Source organism: Anabrus simplex, chromosome 7, assembly GCF_040414725.1.
Source record: "Anabrus simplex isolate iqAnaSimp1 chromosome 7, ASM4041472v1, whole genome shotgun sequence".
In the NCBI taxonomy this organism is placed as follows: Eukaryota; Metazoa; Arthropoda; class Insecta; order Orthoptera; family Tettigoniidae; genus Anabrus; species Anabrus simplex.
Genome location: NC_090271.1, coordinates 290,304,732 through 290,324,768, shown reverse-complemented (window position 1 = coordinate 290,324,768; position 20,037 = coordinate 290,304,732). Strand labels below are relative to the sequence as shown.

General features: G+C 42.6%; 1 protein-coding gene across 2 annotated transcripts in view; it reads left to right on the top strand.

Moving 5' to 3' along the window:
- The first annotated feature begins 1,458 nt into the window (after positions 1–1,458).
- LOC136877117 (uncharacterized) overlaps positions 1,459–20,037 on the top strand; it is a 120,730-nt gene continuing 102,151 nt past the window's right edge. For both annotated transcript variants that reach the window (XR_010860715.2, XM_067150934.2), the window contains exon 1: positions 1,459–2,109. Coding sequence is in view for 1 of the 2 variants with exons in the window: in XM_067150934.2 (XP_067007035.2) it covers positions 2,037–2,109 (73 nt within the window). In the remaining variant the exon portion in view is untranslated. The remainder of the gene's footprint in view (positions 2,110–20,037) is intronic.

The window sequence follows — 20,037 nt, the reverse complement described above, 5'->3', positions numbered from 1 at the left end:
TTGAGAGGAAGTTGGATGAAAACCAGTGTGGATTCAGACCACAGTGGGTCTATCAGGATTAGATTTTCAGTATGCGCTAGGTAATTGAAAAATGCTACAAGAGGAATAGACAGTTGTGTTTATATTTCGTAGATAAAGCATATGACAGAGTATCGAGGGAAAAGATGTTCACCATACTGGTGGACTATGGGATCAAGGGTAGATTATTAAAATCAATCAAACGCAAATGGGAAACTACGGAATGTTGACAATTGGGCTGCAGTGAGAATTGATGGTAGAATGAGTTCTTGGTTCAGGGTACTTGCGTGGGTTAGACAAGGCTGTAATCTTTCACCTTTGCTGTTCGTAGTTTGTATGGATCATATGCCGAGAGGTATAAAGTGGCAGGGAGGGATTCAGTTAGGTGGAAATGTGGTAAGCATTCTGACCTATGCTGACGACTTGGTCTTATTGGCAAATTGTGCCGAAAGCCTGCAGTCTAATATCTTGGAACTTGAAAATAGGTGCAATGAGTATGGTATGAAAATTGGCCTTCCGAAGACTAAATTGGTGTCAGTAGGTAAGAAATTCAACAGAATTGAATGTCAGATTGGTGATACAAAGCTGGAACAGGTAGATAATTTCAAGTATTTAGGATGCGTGTTCTCCTAGGATGGTAATATACTGTAGTAAGTGAGATTGAACCCGCCGGACAGAGTGGCTCAGGCGGTTGAGGCGCTGGCCTTCTGACTCGAACGTGGCAGGTTCGATCCTGGCTCAGTCCGGAGGTATTTGAAGGAGGTCTTATGGCGACGATAGGATAGGGAAGGCCAAGGAGCAGGAAGGAAGCGGTTGATGTACAGCCCCAGCATTTAACTGCTGTGAAAATGGGTAACTGCGGAAAACAATCTTCAGGGCTGCCGACAGTGGGGTTCGAACCCACTATATCCCGGATGCAAGTTCAGAGCTGCGGGCCCCTAACCGCACGGCCAACTCGCCCGGTGGAGTGAAAATGGGAAACCACGGAAAACTATCTTCAGAACTGCCGACAGTGGAGGTTCGAACCCACTCTCCCGATTAATGGACACTAGCCACACTTCCACACTTAAGCGACTGCAGCTATCGAGCTCGGTGTTCACGGTACCTCAATTCGACTGTCGTGAGGAATAAGTTGCGTTAAGGGGGTATTGAAATGCTAATCACTCTTAGGAGAGGAATACTAATGATAATGAGTAATGACACACACGTGGATGTACTGTTGCTAACAACAGAGTACGCCGGCTTGTTTTCTCTGTGTTACATGCAGTAGTTACACACAATATGCAGTAAGATAAGCTTATAATCTCCCCCCGATTTTGAAGTTGAAAACATGCTGCTGAATGTCCTTATCTGAATGTTACTATGGCGCCCGTCTTCAGTGGCCCGTTCAAAGTGAATGTGTTATCTTCTCAATAAGCAGTCTCAGTGGCTCGAGTTATCACAGCACCATCAGCAAGTGTCAACTCAATAACAAAACCCCACGAGTTATGTGTGCCGAGCCAAAGTCGACTTTGATAACAGAGCAGGCGAGTGGGATTTTGAACTGTCAGTAACGAAGGAAATCTGTCTTAACCTGACGTAAAAGTGATTGACTGATGATTATTTCGGTAATGTTAATTCTACCACTAGATAACTAAAGCGAGCCGTTGAAATATGTTGTGTTATTCGTTACCGTGTAACAAGCTACTTTGTGGAGTTCAGTGTGACACTCCGAAAAATGTCAGTGTGGTGTTAAATTTAAAAACTCAAAGTAAATCTAGTAACTGGACGCTCCTACAGCATTCATTGCTTTTAATGTAAATAATGAAACACTGTGAATACCTGGAAGAAACTTGCGGTCATAGTTATCATTGCTGAACTTCAGTCTACTGGACTGTAAAACACAGCATCCGCTATACTCTTGTGGAATCACCCATTGATTTGCTATTTTGGGAAATTCGGAAAGAATGGTGAAGAATGTGATCTGAAGAAATTGGTGAGAGGACTAATATTTTCAGAGGATTGGAAAAGTTCTAGGAATGGCGCACATAACTCTCGACAATGTTGCGTACTACCGTTCACAGCAGTACACCTCCTTGCAGCTGCTCAAGCGTAAGTAACCGAATATTTGTAAATATAGCTACTAATGACTAGACCTCTGAGCTTAGGCAAAAACCTATTTTGTTCCTGAAGAGATAACTTAAAATGAAGTTGTACTTACACGTTCCATGTATTTATACGGTTAAAAACGTTGGTCCTATAGTGTCTAAAAACTGCTAAACTGATGTTAGTACCTATATTTGCCTATATTTCTATAATTCCTAAATCGATGAACAATTCTTTTAATTTATTCTGAGGAGGTAAAATATTTTCCGCCTCGTTTCAAGTATCTTGAACAGTATATTCTTGAAATACTTTTCAAACAAGAAGCGGGAAGCTGTAAACCACACTCCCATAAGTCATGAAGAATCTCCCGCAGTAAACATGTCCGTAGTCTGTGCGTCAAGAGGTGGCAGTGTCCATTCACCTATTGGGAACAAAACTCCTCGTTTCATTCTGTGAGAACATCTCAGTGAGTGAATTTGTTCAGTGTACGCATTACGCCGAAAGTCGTCTTTAAATAGACAACGGTTATATGAGTTTCCTCATTTCACAACGGATGGTGAAATTATATTCTGTGACGTTTGCAGCAAAGAGCTGATGTCTCCCCTTTTGTCAGACGACAGGGTCTTTCTTATAAATCCAGACCGTCCAGCGGGGTTTCTACTCTCCGACCAAGGGGGATGTTTTCATTCCCCTCCCCGAAGGGGAGGGGCGGGCCACCTAGAAGGTAACGCCTTCTCTCTGGCCAGGAGATTCAGCGGGGTTGGGGATTTGATAGGTTAGATGAGAGAGGGGGGGGGCTTTTTAATTTAGTGATGTGGGGGTTTGGCCTCTTGGCTAAGTGTGCAGCATCTGCTCTCCTGCTTTTTATTGGTTCTTATTACATTAGTTACAATGGTTTACATATTTTGGATGATTACAGTACAGATTTGCAAGTTTACAAGTTACACAGATTTTAATTAAGAGTGGTGTTGTTGGTTAGGAGAAGGTGGATCGTTTGTTGGTAGAAGGAGGTGATGTTGACGAGGGAAGTGAGTAGTAGGACGAGGAGGTTAGCGTTAGTAGGTGGGCTACGATGGTGGGGGAGGCGGGGTTGGTTCCGGGGTGGGTTGGTGTTAGGGCGGGTGGGTGGTTGAGGGTTAGAGCGAGAGGGTTCCACCCGATGTTGTTTTCCAAAGAGCTGGATCCCTTGCTGTATTAGTCTTTGTGCATCTTCGGGTTGATGGAGAAGGAGCCGCACCATGTAGGTGGGCCCGGCCGTGTTGTGGATCCTGGCTGCTTTCTTCAGATTGAGTCCCGATCGCTGAAGTTCCTGTGTGATGATTTCCTGGGGGATGGCTGGATTGATTCCTCTAATAACGCAACTGGCGATGGGCTGAGACGCTGGTGGTGGTGTCGGCGGAGTTGCTTCGTTGGACTCGGGAGCTGGTGGTGGTGTTTCTCTTCTAGTTTCCATGGTGACGCTGGTGGCGTCTTCTTCTTCGGGCTGTAGGTTTACTGGAGCAGGCTGCTTGGTGGGTTGAGGGGACATCATTATGGGTGAGGAGTGTGTCATCACTGTGGAAGTTATGGGAGTAGTGGGGTGGAGGGGAGAGGTAGCAATGGTGGTGGTGATAGTGGTAGTTGTAGTGGTGTGCGGATAGGTCAACGGATGACGTGGAGGGGTGTATGGAGGTGGTGGCCGTGGTGATGGAGATTGGATTTGTTGGGGTGGCTGGGCTCCCGGGTTCGGTGCGAAGTCATTTTCCATGTAGGCTGGGCATGGTTCTGCGTAGTGCGGTCTTCCATTTATGTAGATGCCCCATCTTATGGCATTTTGGACAGCTTCTTCTGTGGCAAGTTGGATCAGGACTCGGTCGGTGGGTACAAAATCCACCAGTATTCGGCTTAGGTTTAATACTGGTACTCCTTTGTTTTTGAGGTACCCGAATAGGGTAGCGTCGGTGAAGGAGCGATCTACGCCGGGAATTATGCAGTTGGGCATGTTGGAGGGAGGCCGACTTCCAGTTTGGTGTCTTGGCCTGATTATGTTTTGTTGTCGCGGCTAGGGTACGAATTGGAGACTGGAGTGTTCCCTAGCCGTAGTAAAGAGTGGCATAGATCGGTTTCCGAGTTTGGAAGAGCGTAAGCAGCTGTATGGGAGGTGAGCGCATAGTTCTTGACCTTGCAAGGAGCGTGCACGTATTCGATCTAGCATCAGTAGCCAGTCTGAATCTCAGCTGTTAACATGGTGCGTCAATCAGCAGGGGAGCCAAAAAATCTACAGGAAACAAAAAGTACCCGGGTTTGAGGGATGTAGTGGGTTGGAGGGGATATATACATAAAAACTGGGAAGGGGGGTATGGAGCTACAATATGGTAATTTTTTTAATGCTTTCTGAGCGAATTTCGACAGAGAGGTATAGGTTGACAGTTTATCAGCGCAAGTGCGGTGGTAATAGTTGTTTGAGATTTTGATGCAATACCATACAATGGAACAATATTACACATGCACTACAAGTAAATAGAAGTACGGCGTGATTATATAATTAAAAGAAATGTAGTGTTTGACTACACTCTATTAAACTAACACACGCTAAAGAGACTGCCAAACTGACCAATGCGCGCGGCAAAAAAATGGCAATATATATACACCCCTGCTACCCTTTCATACAGCACATGCAAAGTGTCCACCACTTGCTGTGGCGCTATACAAATCGGTTAGCCGCAACGAACGACACTTTGTGTGTATTTCCGCTAATAATTTTGTTAATAATTAAAGAAAATAAAGGAAAGAATTAGCTGATAAAAAACAGGACTTGTACAACTTGATTTTTTTAAATTCCTATAATGCCCAGTTTCATCCGGCTAAAATTGAATAAGAAGCATGTGTTCTCCACCAAGTGCCCCCCGTCGCCCCCTCCCCCCATAATCGCTGCTACTGGAGACAGTTATAATTGCAACACCGTATTTCCGTATGTAAAAGTTATTTTAAGTACGAGTCGGCTGGACGGGGACGCGATGCGCTTGTTCAGCAATTTCCTGGTGAAGTGTAACCCTCATGAGCACAGATTCACGTAATTGTAAATATATTTAAAACTACTGGTTCAGTGCTCAATACAAAAACATGCGCGCTCATAAACAATTTTAACTGAGGGAAAACTAGATGACATTGGTGCGAATCTTAAGTCGTCACCGGATAAATCGTCCGACTCGTTGACTGAACGGTCAGCGTTCTGGCCTTCGGTTCAGAGGGTCCTGGGTTCGATTCCCGGCCGGGTCGGGGATTTTAACCTTAATTGGTTAATTCCAATGGCACGGGGGCTGGGTGTATGTGTTGTCTTCATCATCATCATCATCATCACGACGCGCAGGTCACCTACGGGTGTCAAATAGAAAGACCTGCACCTGGCGAGCCGAACCCGTCCTGGGATATCCCGGCACTAAAAGCCTTGCGACATTTCATTTTCACCGGATAAATCACTCACAAAATTAGCACAAGTAGGGGTTTCGGTTTCTTCTGCACACAGAGCTACAAAGCGCCTACACATCAAACAGTACAGGTTTACACGAGCCCATTGTTTAAAACCTACTGATCGAGCCACAAGAGTGAGATACTGTGAGTGGTATCTTGCATCATTGAATGATCGTTTATTCGACCCACAGCTTGTGTTCTTTTCGGATGAGGATGGTCGTGTGAACTCTCGCTACAGGTGTGCAGAAAATCCTAATGGTGTTTATGAAGTCCCTCATTGTGAAGAATGACACTTTCAGGATTCCAGCAAGATATCCTGGATTCAGGAGGTCAAATGGACTGTACCGCGATTGACTTATCTAAGGCATTTGTTAGGGTAGATCATGGAAGACTACTGGCAAAAATGAGTGCTATTGGACTAGAAAAAGGAGTGACTGAATGGGTGGCTATATTTCTAGATAACAGAACTCAGAGAATTAGAGTAGGCGAAGCTTTATCTGCCCCTGTAATAAGAGGGGAATTCCTCAAGGCAGTATTATGAGACCTTTATGTTTTCTTATATATATATATATCAATGACATGTGTAAACAAGTGGCATCAGAGATAAGGCTTTTTGCAGATGATGTTGTTCTCTACAGAGTAATAAATAAGTTACAAGATTGTGAGCAACTGCAAAATGACCTCGATAATGTTGTGAGATGGACAGTCGACAATGGTATGATGATAAACGGGGTTAAAAGTCAGGTTGTGTGATGGGGCGAAAGTTCTTTTTGGGGATCATTGTTTTTTACAACTTGCTTTACGTCGCACCGACACAGATAGTTCATATGGCGACGATGGGACAGGAAAGGGCTAGGAGTGGGAAGGAAGCGGCCGGCACCTTAAGGCACAGACCCAGCATTTGCCTGGAGTGAAAATGGGAAACCACTGAAAACCATCTTCAGGGCTGCTGACAGTGGGGTTCGAACCCACTATCTCCCGAATACTGGATACTGGCCGCACTTAAGCGACTGCTATTGAGCTCGGTAGGAGATCGTTGTAAGTACCTAGGTGTTAAATAAGGTAATATCTTCATTGGGGTAGTCACATAAATACGATTGTAAATAAAAAGGTACAGATCTCTGCACGTGGTTATGAGGGTATTTAGGGTTTTTAGTAAGGATGTAAAGGAGAGGGCATATAAGTCTCTGGTAAGACCCCAAGTAGAGTATGGTTCCAGTGTATGGGACCCTCACCAGGATTACCTGATTCAAGAACTGGAAAAAATTAAAAGAAAAGCAGCTCGATTTGTTCTGGGTGATTTCCGACAAAAGAGTAGCTTACAAAAATGTTGCAAAGTTTGGGCTGGGAAGACTTGGGAGAAAGGAGAAGAGCTGCTCGACTAAGTGGTATGTTCCGAGCTGTCAGTGGAGAGATGGCGTCGAATGACATCAGTAGACGAATAAGTTTGGATGGTGTCTTTAAAAGTAAGAAAGATCACAATATGAAGATAAAGCTGGAATTCAAGAGCACAAATTTGATTGATTGAAATTGGGGCAAATATTTATAGGAAGGGGAATTAGGGATTGGAATAACTTACCAAAGGAGATGTTTAATAAATTTTCAATTTCTTTGAAATAATTTAGGAAAAGGCTAGGAAAGCAACAGATAGGGAATTTGCCACCTGGGCGACTGCCCTAAATGCAGATCAGTAGTGAATGATTGATTGACCATCACGGGAAAACGGTAGCGCACAAATTTGTGAAATTCATTATTAAAGTTGAAGTCAAAAGGCGGAAGAAACTAAGCTACAAATTCATTTTGTGAACTAAAGGGGGCGGGGGGAGTATACATGGGCTATTTTTGGTTTGTACGGAATCAGGTGTAAACTACGGCACATAAAAAATAAACTTCAGCATTGAAGTGTAAGGCAAATAGGGGGGAGAAAATAGACAAATAATTTTTATGGGCTCGAGAGAGGTGAAGGATGCATTCAGTTGTATTTAATAAATTTTTCCAGGCAATACAAGCTAGAAAACTGACGCAACAAATAAATACTGTAGATGACTACAAAAATCACAACATTAATGTTAAAAAAAGAAATCACACGCGTAGGCTTATCGCATGACTCTCATTCACACAAGATAATTACGCACTGATTTAAAGCCTAAAAACACACACTCAACAAATAAATACTGTAGATGACTTCACCACAGAAGTGAGCTGTCGGCGGTTCACAGAGTGAGGGACTACACGAGGCTTGTACCAGAGCAACACAGAAGAAGGAAAATAAAGGAAGGCAACGAAGCGATGGTTGTTCCTGTCATTGTGCTTCCTCCCTACAAATGTTTTTATGAAAAATAAAATTTTATGTCGTTATTTTAATACCTCGCGGGCAAAAATGCCTCATCCTTTTTATCTATCTTTCATAACACATTACAAAGTACAGTACAATATCCCTTAATCACAAGTAATTATGGGTGCCTCAGAGGGGGTGTGTTCACTCCTTGTAGGTCCATAAGAGCAATACTCTTTTCTTAACGTGGAATGAGCTGTAGGATTGTGAAGGTAGAGGCCGCGGTGTTAATTAAGGTACAGCACCACGATTTGCCTAGAATGAAAATGGGCAACCGCGGGAAACCATCTGCAGGGCTGTCGATGGTAGAATTCGAACCCACTATCTCCGAAATACAGGCTCACAGCTACGGGACGCTAACCACGCGCCCAACTCGCTCGGTACGAAAATAAGGGCTATTGGACTAGACAAAAGAGTATTTGAATGGGTGGCTATGGCTAAATTTCTAGAAAATGGATCTCAGAGAATTAGATTAGGAGAAGCGTTATCTGGTCCTGTAGCGATTAGGGGGGGGGGGGGGTACCCGCAAGGCAGTGATATTCGATATTTATGTTTTCTTAAAATGATATTAGTAAAGAACTGAAATCACAGATAAGGCCTATTGCAGAAGATGTTATACTGTATAGAGCAGAGTTACCAACCTCTGAGATGTTCGGAATAGTACAATAACCCCCAAAACATCGTATTTTTCAAGAGAAGGTCGTACAACTTACTGTAAAATAACCATTAACATATTCGCTATACATCTCTTTACAGCTCAGGTACGCAGCAGCTTGCTTTTCAGGAAGCTGACTGGCTCGATTCTTGGTTATTAATATGAGATATCCGAAAAGTCGAGTACCACTGGTTCGTGCCGAACGTAAAACTGCACGTTGCGCAGAATACCACTGCCGCAACTCCACTTTTAAACAGGTTAGGACAGAAAAACAAATTTAAGTCATTGTGCTAATATGTAAGATACAGTATCAAGGATACGAAAATATTTTCATTTAGATTACTCAAGAATTGGGTAATTTGTAAAGAAGTAGTCAACATGAGATATAAAATCATTAAAATGCCTAACCTCATAGCTGGAAATCGTCGTCATGATCATTTTCTATGGAACCTCTACTCATATTCATAGCAGAAGTTTCTGAAGTACCGGTAACTGAGCTTGCTGGTTGATATCCTGGATGGGCCGATGACCTTCGATGTTAGGCCCCTTAAAACACCACGCATCATCATCAAGAGATATCCTGGATTCAGGAGGTCAAATGGACTGCATTGCGATTGACCTATCTAAGGCATTTGATAGGGTAGATCATGGGAGACGTCCGACTCGTTGGCTGAACGGTCAGCGTACTGGCCTTCTGTTCAGAGGGTCCCGGGTTCGATTCCCGGCCGGGTCGGGGATTTTAACCTTAATTGGTTAATTCCAATGGCACGGGGGCTGGGTGTTTGTATTGTCTTCATCATCATTTCATCCTCATCACGACGCGTAGGTCGCCTACGGGTGTCAAATAGAAAGACCTGCACCTGGCGAGCCGAGCCCGTCCTGGGATATCCCGACACTAAAAGCCATACGACATTTCATTTCATTTCATGGGAGACTGCTGGCAAAAATTAGTGCTATTGGACTAGAAAAAAGAGTGACTGAATGGGTGGCTATATTTCTAGAAAATAGAACTCAGAGAATTAGAGTAGGCGAAGCTTTATCTGACCCTGTAATAATTAAGAGGGGAATTCCTCAAGGCAGTATTATTGGACCTTTATGTTTTCTTATATATATCAATGATATGTGTAAAGAAGCGGAATCAGAGACAACGCCTTTTGCAGATGATATTATTCTGTGCAGAGTAATAAATAAGTTACAAGATTGTGAGCAACTTCAAAATGACCTCTATAATGTTGTGAGATGGATAGTAGGCAATGGTATGATGATAAACGGGGTTAAAAGTCAGGTTGTGAGTTTCACAAATAGGAAAAGTTCTCTCAGTTTTAATTACTGCATTGATGGGGTGAAAGTTCCTTTTGGGGATCATTGTAAGTACGTAAGTGTTAATATAAGGAAAGATCTTCATTGGGGTGATCACATAAGTATGACTGTTGATAAAGGGTACAGATCTCTGCAGATGGTTATGAGGTTATTTAGGGGTTGTAGTAAGGATGTAAAGAAGGGGGCATATAAGACTCTGGTAAGATCCCAACTGGAGTATGGTTCAAGTGTATGGGACCCTCAAGTATGGGATTACTTGATTCAAGAACTGGAAAAAATAAGCAGCTTGATTTGTTCTGGGTGATTTTCGACAAAAGAGTAACGTTACAAAAATGTTGCAAAGTTTGGGCTGGGAAGAACTGGGAGAAAGGAGACGAGCTGCTCGACTGAGTGGTATGTTGCGAGCTGTCAGCGGAGAAATGGCGCGGAAAGACGTTAGTAGACGAACAAGTTTGAGTGGCGTCTTTAAAAGTAGGAAAGATCACAATATGAAGATAAAGTTGGAATACAGGAGAACAAATTGGGGCAAATATTCATTTATAGGCTACGATAGGAAGGGGAGTTAGGGATTGGAATATCTTGCCAAGGGAGATGTTCAATAAATAAAGTTCCAATGTCATTGAAATAATTTCAGAAAAGGCTAGGAAAACAACAGATAGGGAATCTGCCACCTGGGCGACTGCCCTAAATGCAGATCAGTAGTGATTGATTGATTGATTGATTGATTGATTGATTGATTGATTGATTGATTGATTGATTGATTGATTGATTATGCAACTGTGGTTTAGTTATCTTTCTGAAAATGTTCTCTGACAGTTTGAAATCTTTACACCAGGGCTGTCCAACGTTCGTTTCTACGCGAGCATATTCACATGATAACTAAGGGCATGCGGGCGCCAGGTACGATTCCACTAATTCGACTACTGTTATCGGTACTACGACTAAATAATAATAATAATAATAATAATAATAATAATAATAATAATAATAATAATAATAAATCTAGAATTAAAATTTATATGAAAATATATTTACTCACATAATTAATGTGAAATCTGGCACTGCATGCTCGCTGCAAGTTGAGGAAAGTTTGGTGTGTAACTGGAACAGGCTGCTCTTAACGCGTCATCCAGGTGTGAGTCTGTCAGGCAGGATCGATATTTGTTTTTTAATATGTTCATAGTCGAAAACGCGACTTCACAAAGACAGGTTGAACCAAAACAAGATTGCATCTTCAGAGCAACACTACGGGTAATGGGATATTTTTTACCGTCCATCAGAGTCCAGAAATTGCCACATGTTGCGTAGGAGGATTTCAAAGAAAGGTCTGACTGAAGGCTTAAAATTTCCATTTCTAATTCTTCAGAATTATAATTTTCGAATATTTCACACACCCTCCCTCCAAGCTCACAAACGTCAACAGAAGCGAAGGGATTATTGACAAACATGATCACTGGTTCAAGCATTGAAAACTGGCAAAATCTGCTACCAAATTCGGACCCAAGAGTTTCAAGATGTTTAGCAAGAGATGAAAAATTACGCTTGCCGCCATTTACTGTATCTGCCATAGATTTCAAATTTGTATAATGTGAAAGGGAATTTCTATTTAAATGGACAATCCATACCTTAAGTTTCTTTTCAAATGAATTGACAATACTTATCATACCTGAAATATTATGATCTTTTCCTTTCAATTCGAGATTTAACTCATTTAATTTTGAGGTGATGTCTGCCAAGAATGCTAATTCGATTAGCCAAGATATGTCATCAAGTTCGTGATAATATTTCCCAGGAGATGATTCCATAAAGTCTCGTATCTCATCCAACAGGCAGCAAAACCGTTCGTGTGTTTTTCCCCTACTAAGCCACCTTACGTCTGAATGAAGGATGACGTCACCATGCTCCGAATCTGACACACTTAAAATATTTCTGAACAATCGATGACGAGTAGATGACGATCTTATGTAATTCACGACATGAGTTACAATATTCATGATATGATCGAACTTTAAAACCTTTGCGCATAAAGCTTCTTGGTGAATAATACAATGATAAGAAAGAAATTTTGGAAATGATTCATCCTTAGCGCAAAGAGAAAGAAATCCATTATTTCTACCAGTCATAGACGGTGCCCCATCTGTTGTTATAGCGACAAGCTTTGACAGTGGTTAGTTACTCTCTTTGGTGAATTTAACGAAAGCATTAAATATGTCTTATCCCCTAGTACGTCCATGAAGTGGCAATAGCTTGAAAAATTCTTCCTTTACTGTAACACCATTAAAAACCATTCTAGCAAATACACACAACTCAGCAGTGTCAGACATATCAGCACTTTCATCAAACTGGAGTGAAAAATGTTCACACGATTTCAAATCCTGATGTAATTGAGATTCCATATTATTAGAAATCTGTCCAACCCGCCTATCAACAGTTTGGTGAGACAACTGAAGTCCTTTGATTGAAGATATCAATTCAGATTTATCTTTGTGAGATTCGAACAGAGATTCAGCGGCATTTAGCATAGCTTCTTTCACTCCTTCCCCATCACTGAAAGCTTTTTTTCCTTTTAGCTAGGACGTAACAAACTTTGTAAGAAGCTATTGTCACGTTACGCGTTTGCTGAACTGGCTTCTTAAACGCACATTGTTGCAATGCTAATTTAGATTTTAGGTCTTGCACTTTGTGTTTTCTTAGTTCAGAATTAACAGGAAATTCACTGTCAAATTTTTCATTTTCAGTAAAAAATGTCGCGGTACATTACTTCTTTTAGGCACATACACGCTAGCATTACAGAATAAACACACAGACTTTCCTTTGTTTTCAATAAAGCAATGCTGCTCCTCCCATTCACTGTTAAAGTTATAGTTTATTTGCCTTTTAGCCATGTTAAGAAGAGTTATGTTTAATGGAATATAACTGATTATAAACTGAATAATTTTAAGTTTAAATAGTAATGAAAAAAAGCACACGAAACATGTTGAATGTACAATTTATCACAACACAAGGCACTCAAAACGTATTCCATAACCCCTGCGCATAAGCTCACAAGTAATACTGAATGTTCGCCTGAAAGCTAGGAACTGGGAACATTCCAATTGCAAAACTGTCATAAATCGTGTGTTCATTGTTTACGGCACAGCTTTGTTGGGATTAAAGTTACTTTGTGGGCAAATTGGGTGTCCCATTGTCGTCCTGGTGAAACTCTGTCATGGTAGGTAGTTTATGGCATTGCAATCAAGTGAATCATAAGGAAGCGGTTCTGTTTGACAGAATAAATATGCGGCTATATTTGGCTCCGTGAGTAGAGAGGGCCTTATACCTGGCGCTAGCCCCCCTCCCCTCCACAGTGAGAGGTTTGTAGAGGATTTCCCTTTGTCGCAACTACTTACATGTCGAATAGCTCTCTTTCTGAACCTTCCTTCTATCTCTTCACTAATTGCGGACACGAGTCAGTTAGGCAAAAGTATTGTTTTTAAATATTAAGAAAAATTTAATTTGGAAATTAATTGCGAAGGGCGCCATAAAAGGGCACGTCGGGCACCGCGTTGGACAGGGCTGCTTTCCACGGACCACTGACTTGAACACATTGACTGGCCAGCAAGCATCCATTAGGTTATTCCTGTTTTTGACTTTAATGAGATTAATTGTGTTGAATATTCTTTCAAAATCGGCATTCAGCGAGTGTATGACAAAACAGAGCGCAAATTCAGGAAGTGCGGGGAAAGTCACATTCACCAAACGTGTTTTTCACCTTCTGAAACTTAGCCCAAACTTCATTTACTTCAGAGCAGGCTTTAATATCATCATTGATGTTGACAAAGGGTAATTTCCTCCAGTCATCGTCAATCTGCTGAAGGCGAATGCTATGATCTACTGATTACGGCACAGGCGCGAGACCGTCAAGTAACCCAGAAAGGAAAGAACCCGCTCTTGGTAAATTCCCGTTGGGAATCCCATTATTCGAAAAGCCCCTCTCTATCTTTCCAACTTGTCATCTGATAGAATATAACTAGCATGAATAAAAGAAGGAACAAAAATCTACGCATTTAAAGAGGAACGCAGTCAAAATTTACGATACGTCATAGGATCGTACAATATGTGTGCGATCCGCGGGTTGGATCACAGTGGCGGCTCGTGACAACATTTTTATGGGGTTCAAACAAAAAGTGTCTTCAAATATACCAGGGTAGAATGCAAATCAGTACAAAATAACTTACTTAAATCATTTCAGTAAAAGTTCCTTGCATGGTTGCTTCTCCACTCATAATCTGGTATAACCCTAAAACCGAGAATGCATTTTTCCGAGACTAATCAGTGAGAGTACAACAAAAATAAATTACGACTGCCGGGCTGAGTGGCTCCGACGGATTTCTGACTCCAAGTTGGCAGGTTCAATACATAGCTCGGTAAAAGTAAAATTCACAGCAACTTTGCTACAATGCTGTATTGTAGCAAATATTAACAGATGCGAACAATATTCTTGGATTTACATAGCACGAAGTCCACCTAAGTATGACAACAAGCATAAACATCGTGCGTGCAATTCTAACACCACCTCCGGCTCCATGGCAAATGGTTAGCGTGCTGGCCTCACAGGGGTCCCGGGTTCGATTCCCGGCAGGGTCGGGAATTTTAACCATCATTGGTTAATTTCTCTGGCACGGGGACGGGGTGTATGTGTCGTATTCATCATCATTTCATCCTCATCATGACGCGCAGGTCGCCTAGGGAGTCAAATCGAAAAACCTGCACTTGGCGAGCCGAACATGTCTTCGGACACTCCAAGCACTAAAAGCCAAACGCCATTTTATTTTTCATTTCAGTGCGTGCAATTACCACATTTGCCAGTACTCAAATTAATTGAAATTGAAACGATTCTCCACCCACAATGTAAAGCAAATATTTTCCCGTTATTTCGAACCCTGTTCAGAATTACCTACTAGCGAAATCTTCCGGCGATATAATGCAACAGCAACTTCTGGGAGCTGTGGCCAACAGTAACAGGTGAGGTGGCGGACCCTTGTGGCCAACTGTAATATTATCACTTGTTTTAGGGTAGTTGTAGTATGAAAGGCACGTATCTTACCGTGCTCCTCGCTTATGGAGATATCTGTGGATAAACCATCACGTCATCTCAATGCGCATGCGTATAGTCTTCAGGCTCGTAGCAAAATCTCCAGTGTGCTCCCTGCATTGTCAGTCGAAACGAACAGCTGTCAGTGTAACGGAGCTTCGATATAAACCGTATACTTTCGATCGATTGACGAAATTAGGTAGAAACAAAAGGAACAATTTTGAATTATCCCTAAATGAGTGAATATGCATTTGAACTGGGTGATCGCGGGCTCATGTGCTCCTGAGAGCCCACCGCCACTGTTGGATCATACGGTAGTACACAACATCAGATTATCGTACATGTACGATCCAGATCGTACGGTTGACGACGCTGATAGAGTACGTAGTAAATAAGTTACAAGATTGCGAGCGGCTGCAAAGAGACCTCGACAACGTTGCTCGAGGGACAGCAGGCAATTGCATGATGGTAAACGGCATGAACAATGAATCTTTCACCAAAAGGAAAAATCAACTCAGTTGTAATTACAATGTTAATTGGGTGAAAGTACCTCACAGCAGGAGCGTAGCCAAGGGGGTGTTACTGGGGGGTTAGAAACCCTCCCCTGGAATTTTTACAAAATAAAATAAACAGAAACTGAGAATAAACAAGTTAAAGCCGACTCAATGGGTTGGCTCTTTGGTATATTCATAGAAATATAATTGTAAAACAAACAGATATCTTGAATTTATTGTTCTAAGAAGCCTCGAAAGTTGGGTTAGGTTGTAATCTGAATATACCATTCGCTGTAAAACGGTTGACCTTGATCGTATTGTTCTTCTTCTGTATTTTAATGTAAGATTTTTGTAGTGTACTGCAATCTCAATATCAATATATTTCACTGACACGCATCCGCGCACCACACACGCACAAGCAAGCACCTTCATAATGTCCTATCATCATTTAACCCTCACCCCGTCGGTCGATCGGGATCACTCTAAGTACGTAGGCGTTAATATAAGGAAATATTTCCATTCGAGTTTCTAAATGAAGGTTACAGATCTCTTCATTTGGTTTTCAGGATATTCAGGGTTTCTGACAAGGATGTAGCCGCCTCTATGGTGTAGTGGTTAGTGTGATTAGCTGACAGACCCGGATTCGATTCCTGGCTTTAGAAAAGTGGTACGAGGTCTGGAACGGAGTCCACTCAGCCTCGGGAGGTCAACTGAGTAGAGTTGGGGGGGTTCGATTCCCACCTCAGCCATCCTCAAAGTGGTTTTCCGTGGTTTCTCACTTCTCCTTCAGGCAAATACCGGGATGGTACCTAAGTTAGGCCACGGCCGCTTCTTTCCTTCTTCCTTGTCTATCGCTTCAGATCTTCCCATCCCCCACAAGACCCCTGTTCACCATAGCAGGTGAGGCCGCCTGGGTGAGGTACTGGTCCTCCTTCCCATTTTTATCACCCCAACCAAAGTCTCACGCTCCAGGACACTACACTTTACGCGGTAGAGATGGGATCCCCCGCTGAGTCCGAGGGGAAAACCAACCCTGGAGTGTAAACGGATTAAGGAAGAAAGAAAGAATGGATGTATAGGAGCGAGCGTACAAGTCTCTGGTAGATTATGATCCTAACGTACGAGACCCTCACCACTATTTCTTGATACGAGAACTAGAAAAGTTCCAAAGGAAAGGTGGTGGTGATTATTGTTTTAATAGGAAGTAGCCTACAACTAGGCATCCATCCTCTATGTAACACAAATCAGAGAGAAAAAATGGACGGTATCCGACACTTCGAAAATGAAGATATCAGCCAAATAAAGACAAGGGCCACGAAGGGCGTGAAAATCAAAGACTCCTTATGCCTCGACTGCTCTAATGCCGTCCGAGTCGGAAAGGAACAAAAGTTGACCAAGGGTGGTCGGATAGGATAGATGAAAGTGAGGAGCCTGGCGCATGTAAGTGGAAGGAATGGCAGGATTCAACTATGTGCCTCGGTGTCCCCAACCCACGTTCCCAACTTGAGAGCCCCTGGGGCCTTCCGACGGAAAGCAGCACGATTTGTTATGGATGATTTCCGACTTCCGACAAAAGAAAATGTTGCAGATTTTGGGCTGGAAAGACTTGAGAAGTAGGATATTCCGAGCTGTCAGTGGAAAGATGGACTGGAGTGGCATTGGTAGACGAATGAGCTTCATTGGAGTTGTTTAAAGTAGGAAAGATCATAACATGAGGTATTCGAAAGGACAAATTGGGAAATTATTCAGTTATAGGATAGGATTTAGAGATTGGATTACTTTATCGAGGGAAATGTTCGATAAATGTTCAAAATGTTAGAAATAATTTAAGGAAATTTTAGCAATTTTAGCAGCCCTAAATACAGATCAAATTGATTGATTGATTGATTGATTGATTGATTGATTGATTGATTGATTGATTGATTGATTGATTGATTGATATGTGTGTTATTACATCTGCTTTGATCGGAATACAATACTTTGTGAGGGACAGGTCTATTGTACGTTAGAACCTATATTACTGAATAGATTAAATCTTGAGAAATGCCTATAGACTCAGCGGTCACAGGAGTCATACAGTTCTCTCGTGTAACGATTGTAAACTTAAAATTCATTTCCGGAGTGTTCTTATATGTTGCTCTATTTTTCCTCATCAAACCTTACGCTGTCTATTTGATCACCTTCCGAGCTATTTCATTGTTCAGTACATTTATATACAGTACTTCAGGTGATATTTTAAGGGGAAGAACAATGAGACATTTATCTCTTCTTAAACTTAATCAGAAGAACAAGATAACCCACCCTTCTTCTTCTTTTTATGCTAGTAGCTTTACGTCGCACCGACACAGATAGGTTTTATGGCGACGATGGGATAGGAAAGGCCTAGGAGTTGGAAGGAAGTGACCGTGATCTTAATTAAAGCACAGCCCCAGCATTTGCCTGGGGTGAAAATGGGAAACCACGGAAAACCATCTTCAGGGCTGCCGACAGTGGAATTCGAACCCACTATCTCCCGGATGCAAGCTCACGGCCACGCGCCCCTAACCGCACGGCCAACTCGCCCGGTCCCACCCTTCAAAGAGTGAAAGATTTGGCTAAAAGTGAGAAAAACCTTGGAAGACATGAAAATGGCGAACTTCCTAGGATTGGAAAAAAAAAAAAAAAAAAAAAAAAAAAAAAAAGGGAAGTCGACGGAGGGAGGTCAGAAAGGAAAGATGAAAGTGAAGAGTCTGGCACAAATAACTTAAATGAACCAATGACAGACTCAGGTAGGATCTCACTGGTCGCCTAAGAGAAGAGCCCATGGGGCAAGAGGGAAACCAAAGCAGCTACGATTTTTACGTGACAGCTGATACCGTGATCATAGCCATGGAGCCTCCAGTTTAACGTGACTGACCATATCGTGAGTATAGCCACGGAGCCTCCAGTTTTACGTAACTGATCATATCGTGATCATAGCCACGGAGCCTCAAGTTTTACGTGACTGATCATATCGTGATCATAGCCACGGAGCCTCAAGTTTTACGTGACTGATCATATCGTGATCATAGCCACGGAGCCTCAAGTTTTACGTAACTGATCATATCGTGATCATAGCCACGGAGCCTCAAGTTTTACGTGACTGATCATATCGTGATCATAGCCACGGAGCCTCAAGTTTTACGTGACTGATCATACCGTGATCATAGCCACGGAGCCTCCAGTTTTACGTAAGTAGTATAATGGGAGAGTTCGGGCGCCTCCTCCTCCTCCTCCGCCGCCGCCCGCGGGAAATTTGAATTTTGGCGGGAAATTTGAATTTTGGCGCGAGATTTGAATTTGTAAACAAAGCCACGTGCTTTTTGACAGCTGTCATCGACAACAACGCATCGCTAACCTCACTGCTGCCATCTTGACGGGCCTAAACCTCACTAGTGCCAACTTAACCTAACTAGCATGAGGTAAACAAAGCCACGTGTTTTATGACAGCCACGTGCTTTTTGACAGACAACAACGCATAGCTAACCTCAGTACTGCCATCTTGACGGGCCTAAACCTCAGTAGTGCCAACTTAACCTAACTAGCGCGAGGTAAATAAAGCCACGTGTTTTTTGACAGCCACGTGCTTTTCAACAGATTTGTAAACAAAGCCACGTGCTTTTTGACAGACAACAACGCATCGCTAACCTCAGTACTGCCATCTTGACGGGCCTAAACCTTAGTGATACCAACTTAACCTAACTAGCATGAGGTAAACAAAGCCACGTGTTTTTTGACAGCCACGTGCCTTTTTGACAGCTGTCATCCGCCATCTTTAATCCAGAGAGCACCGTGCTGCCCTCTTTATCGTAGTAGATGTAAATTCATCACCTGTCATCGGCAGTGCCGCCATCTTGACGGGTCTAAACCTTAGTGCTACCAACTTAACCTCACTAGCGCGAGATAAACAAATCCACGTGCAGCTGTCATCCACCATCTTTGAGCATCGTGCTGCCCTCTTTAGCTACTTACCTTTGAAATGTGGTACGTCACAGCTGTCATCCGCCATCTTGCATCCGAAACCTCAGTGCTGCACTCTATGTGGTGACGGCAAATTCCACGTTCTCTTGTTTGGAAACAAAGCCACGTGCAGCTGTCATCCGCTATCTTTAATCACCGTGCTGCCCTCTTTAGCTACTTACCCTTGACAGTTGTCATCCGCCATCTTGCATCGCAAACCTCAGTGCTGCGCTCTATGTAGTGGCGGCAAATTCTACGTGCTCTTGTTTGGAAACAAATTCACGTGCTATTTTTCTGACAGCTGTCATCCGCCATCTTTAATCCATAGAGCACCGTGCTGCCCTCTTTAGCTACTTACCTTTGAAATATGGTACGTCACAGCTGTCATCCGCCATCTTTAATCCAGAGAGAACAGTGCTGCAATCTATGTGGTGGCGGCAAATTCCACGTGCTTTACAAATCAACATGCTTTTTTGACAGCTGTCAACCGCCATCTTTAATCACCGTGCTGCCATCTATGTGGTGGCGGTAAATTCCACATGCTTTACAAACTTATATGCTTTTCTGACAGCTGTCATCCGCCATCTTTAATCTAGAGAGAACAGTGCTGCCCTCTATGTGGTGGCGG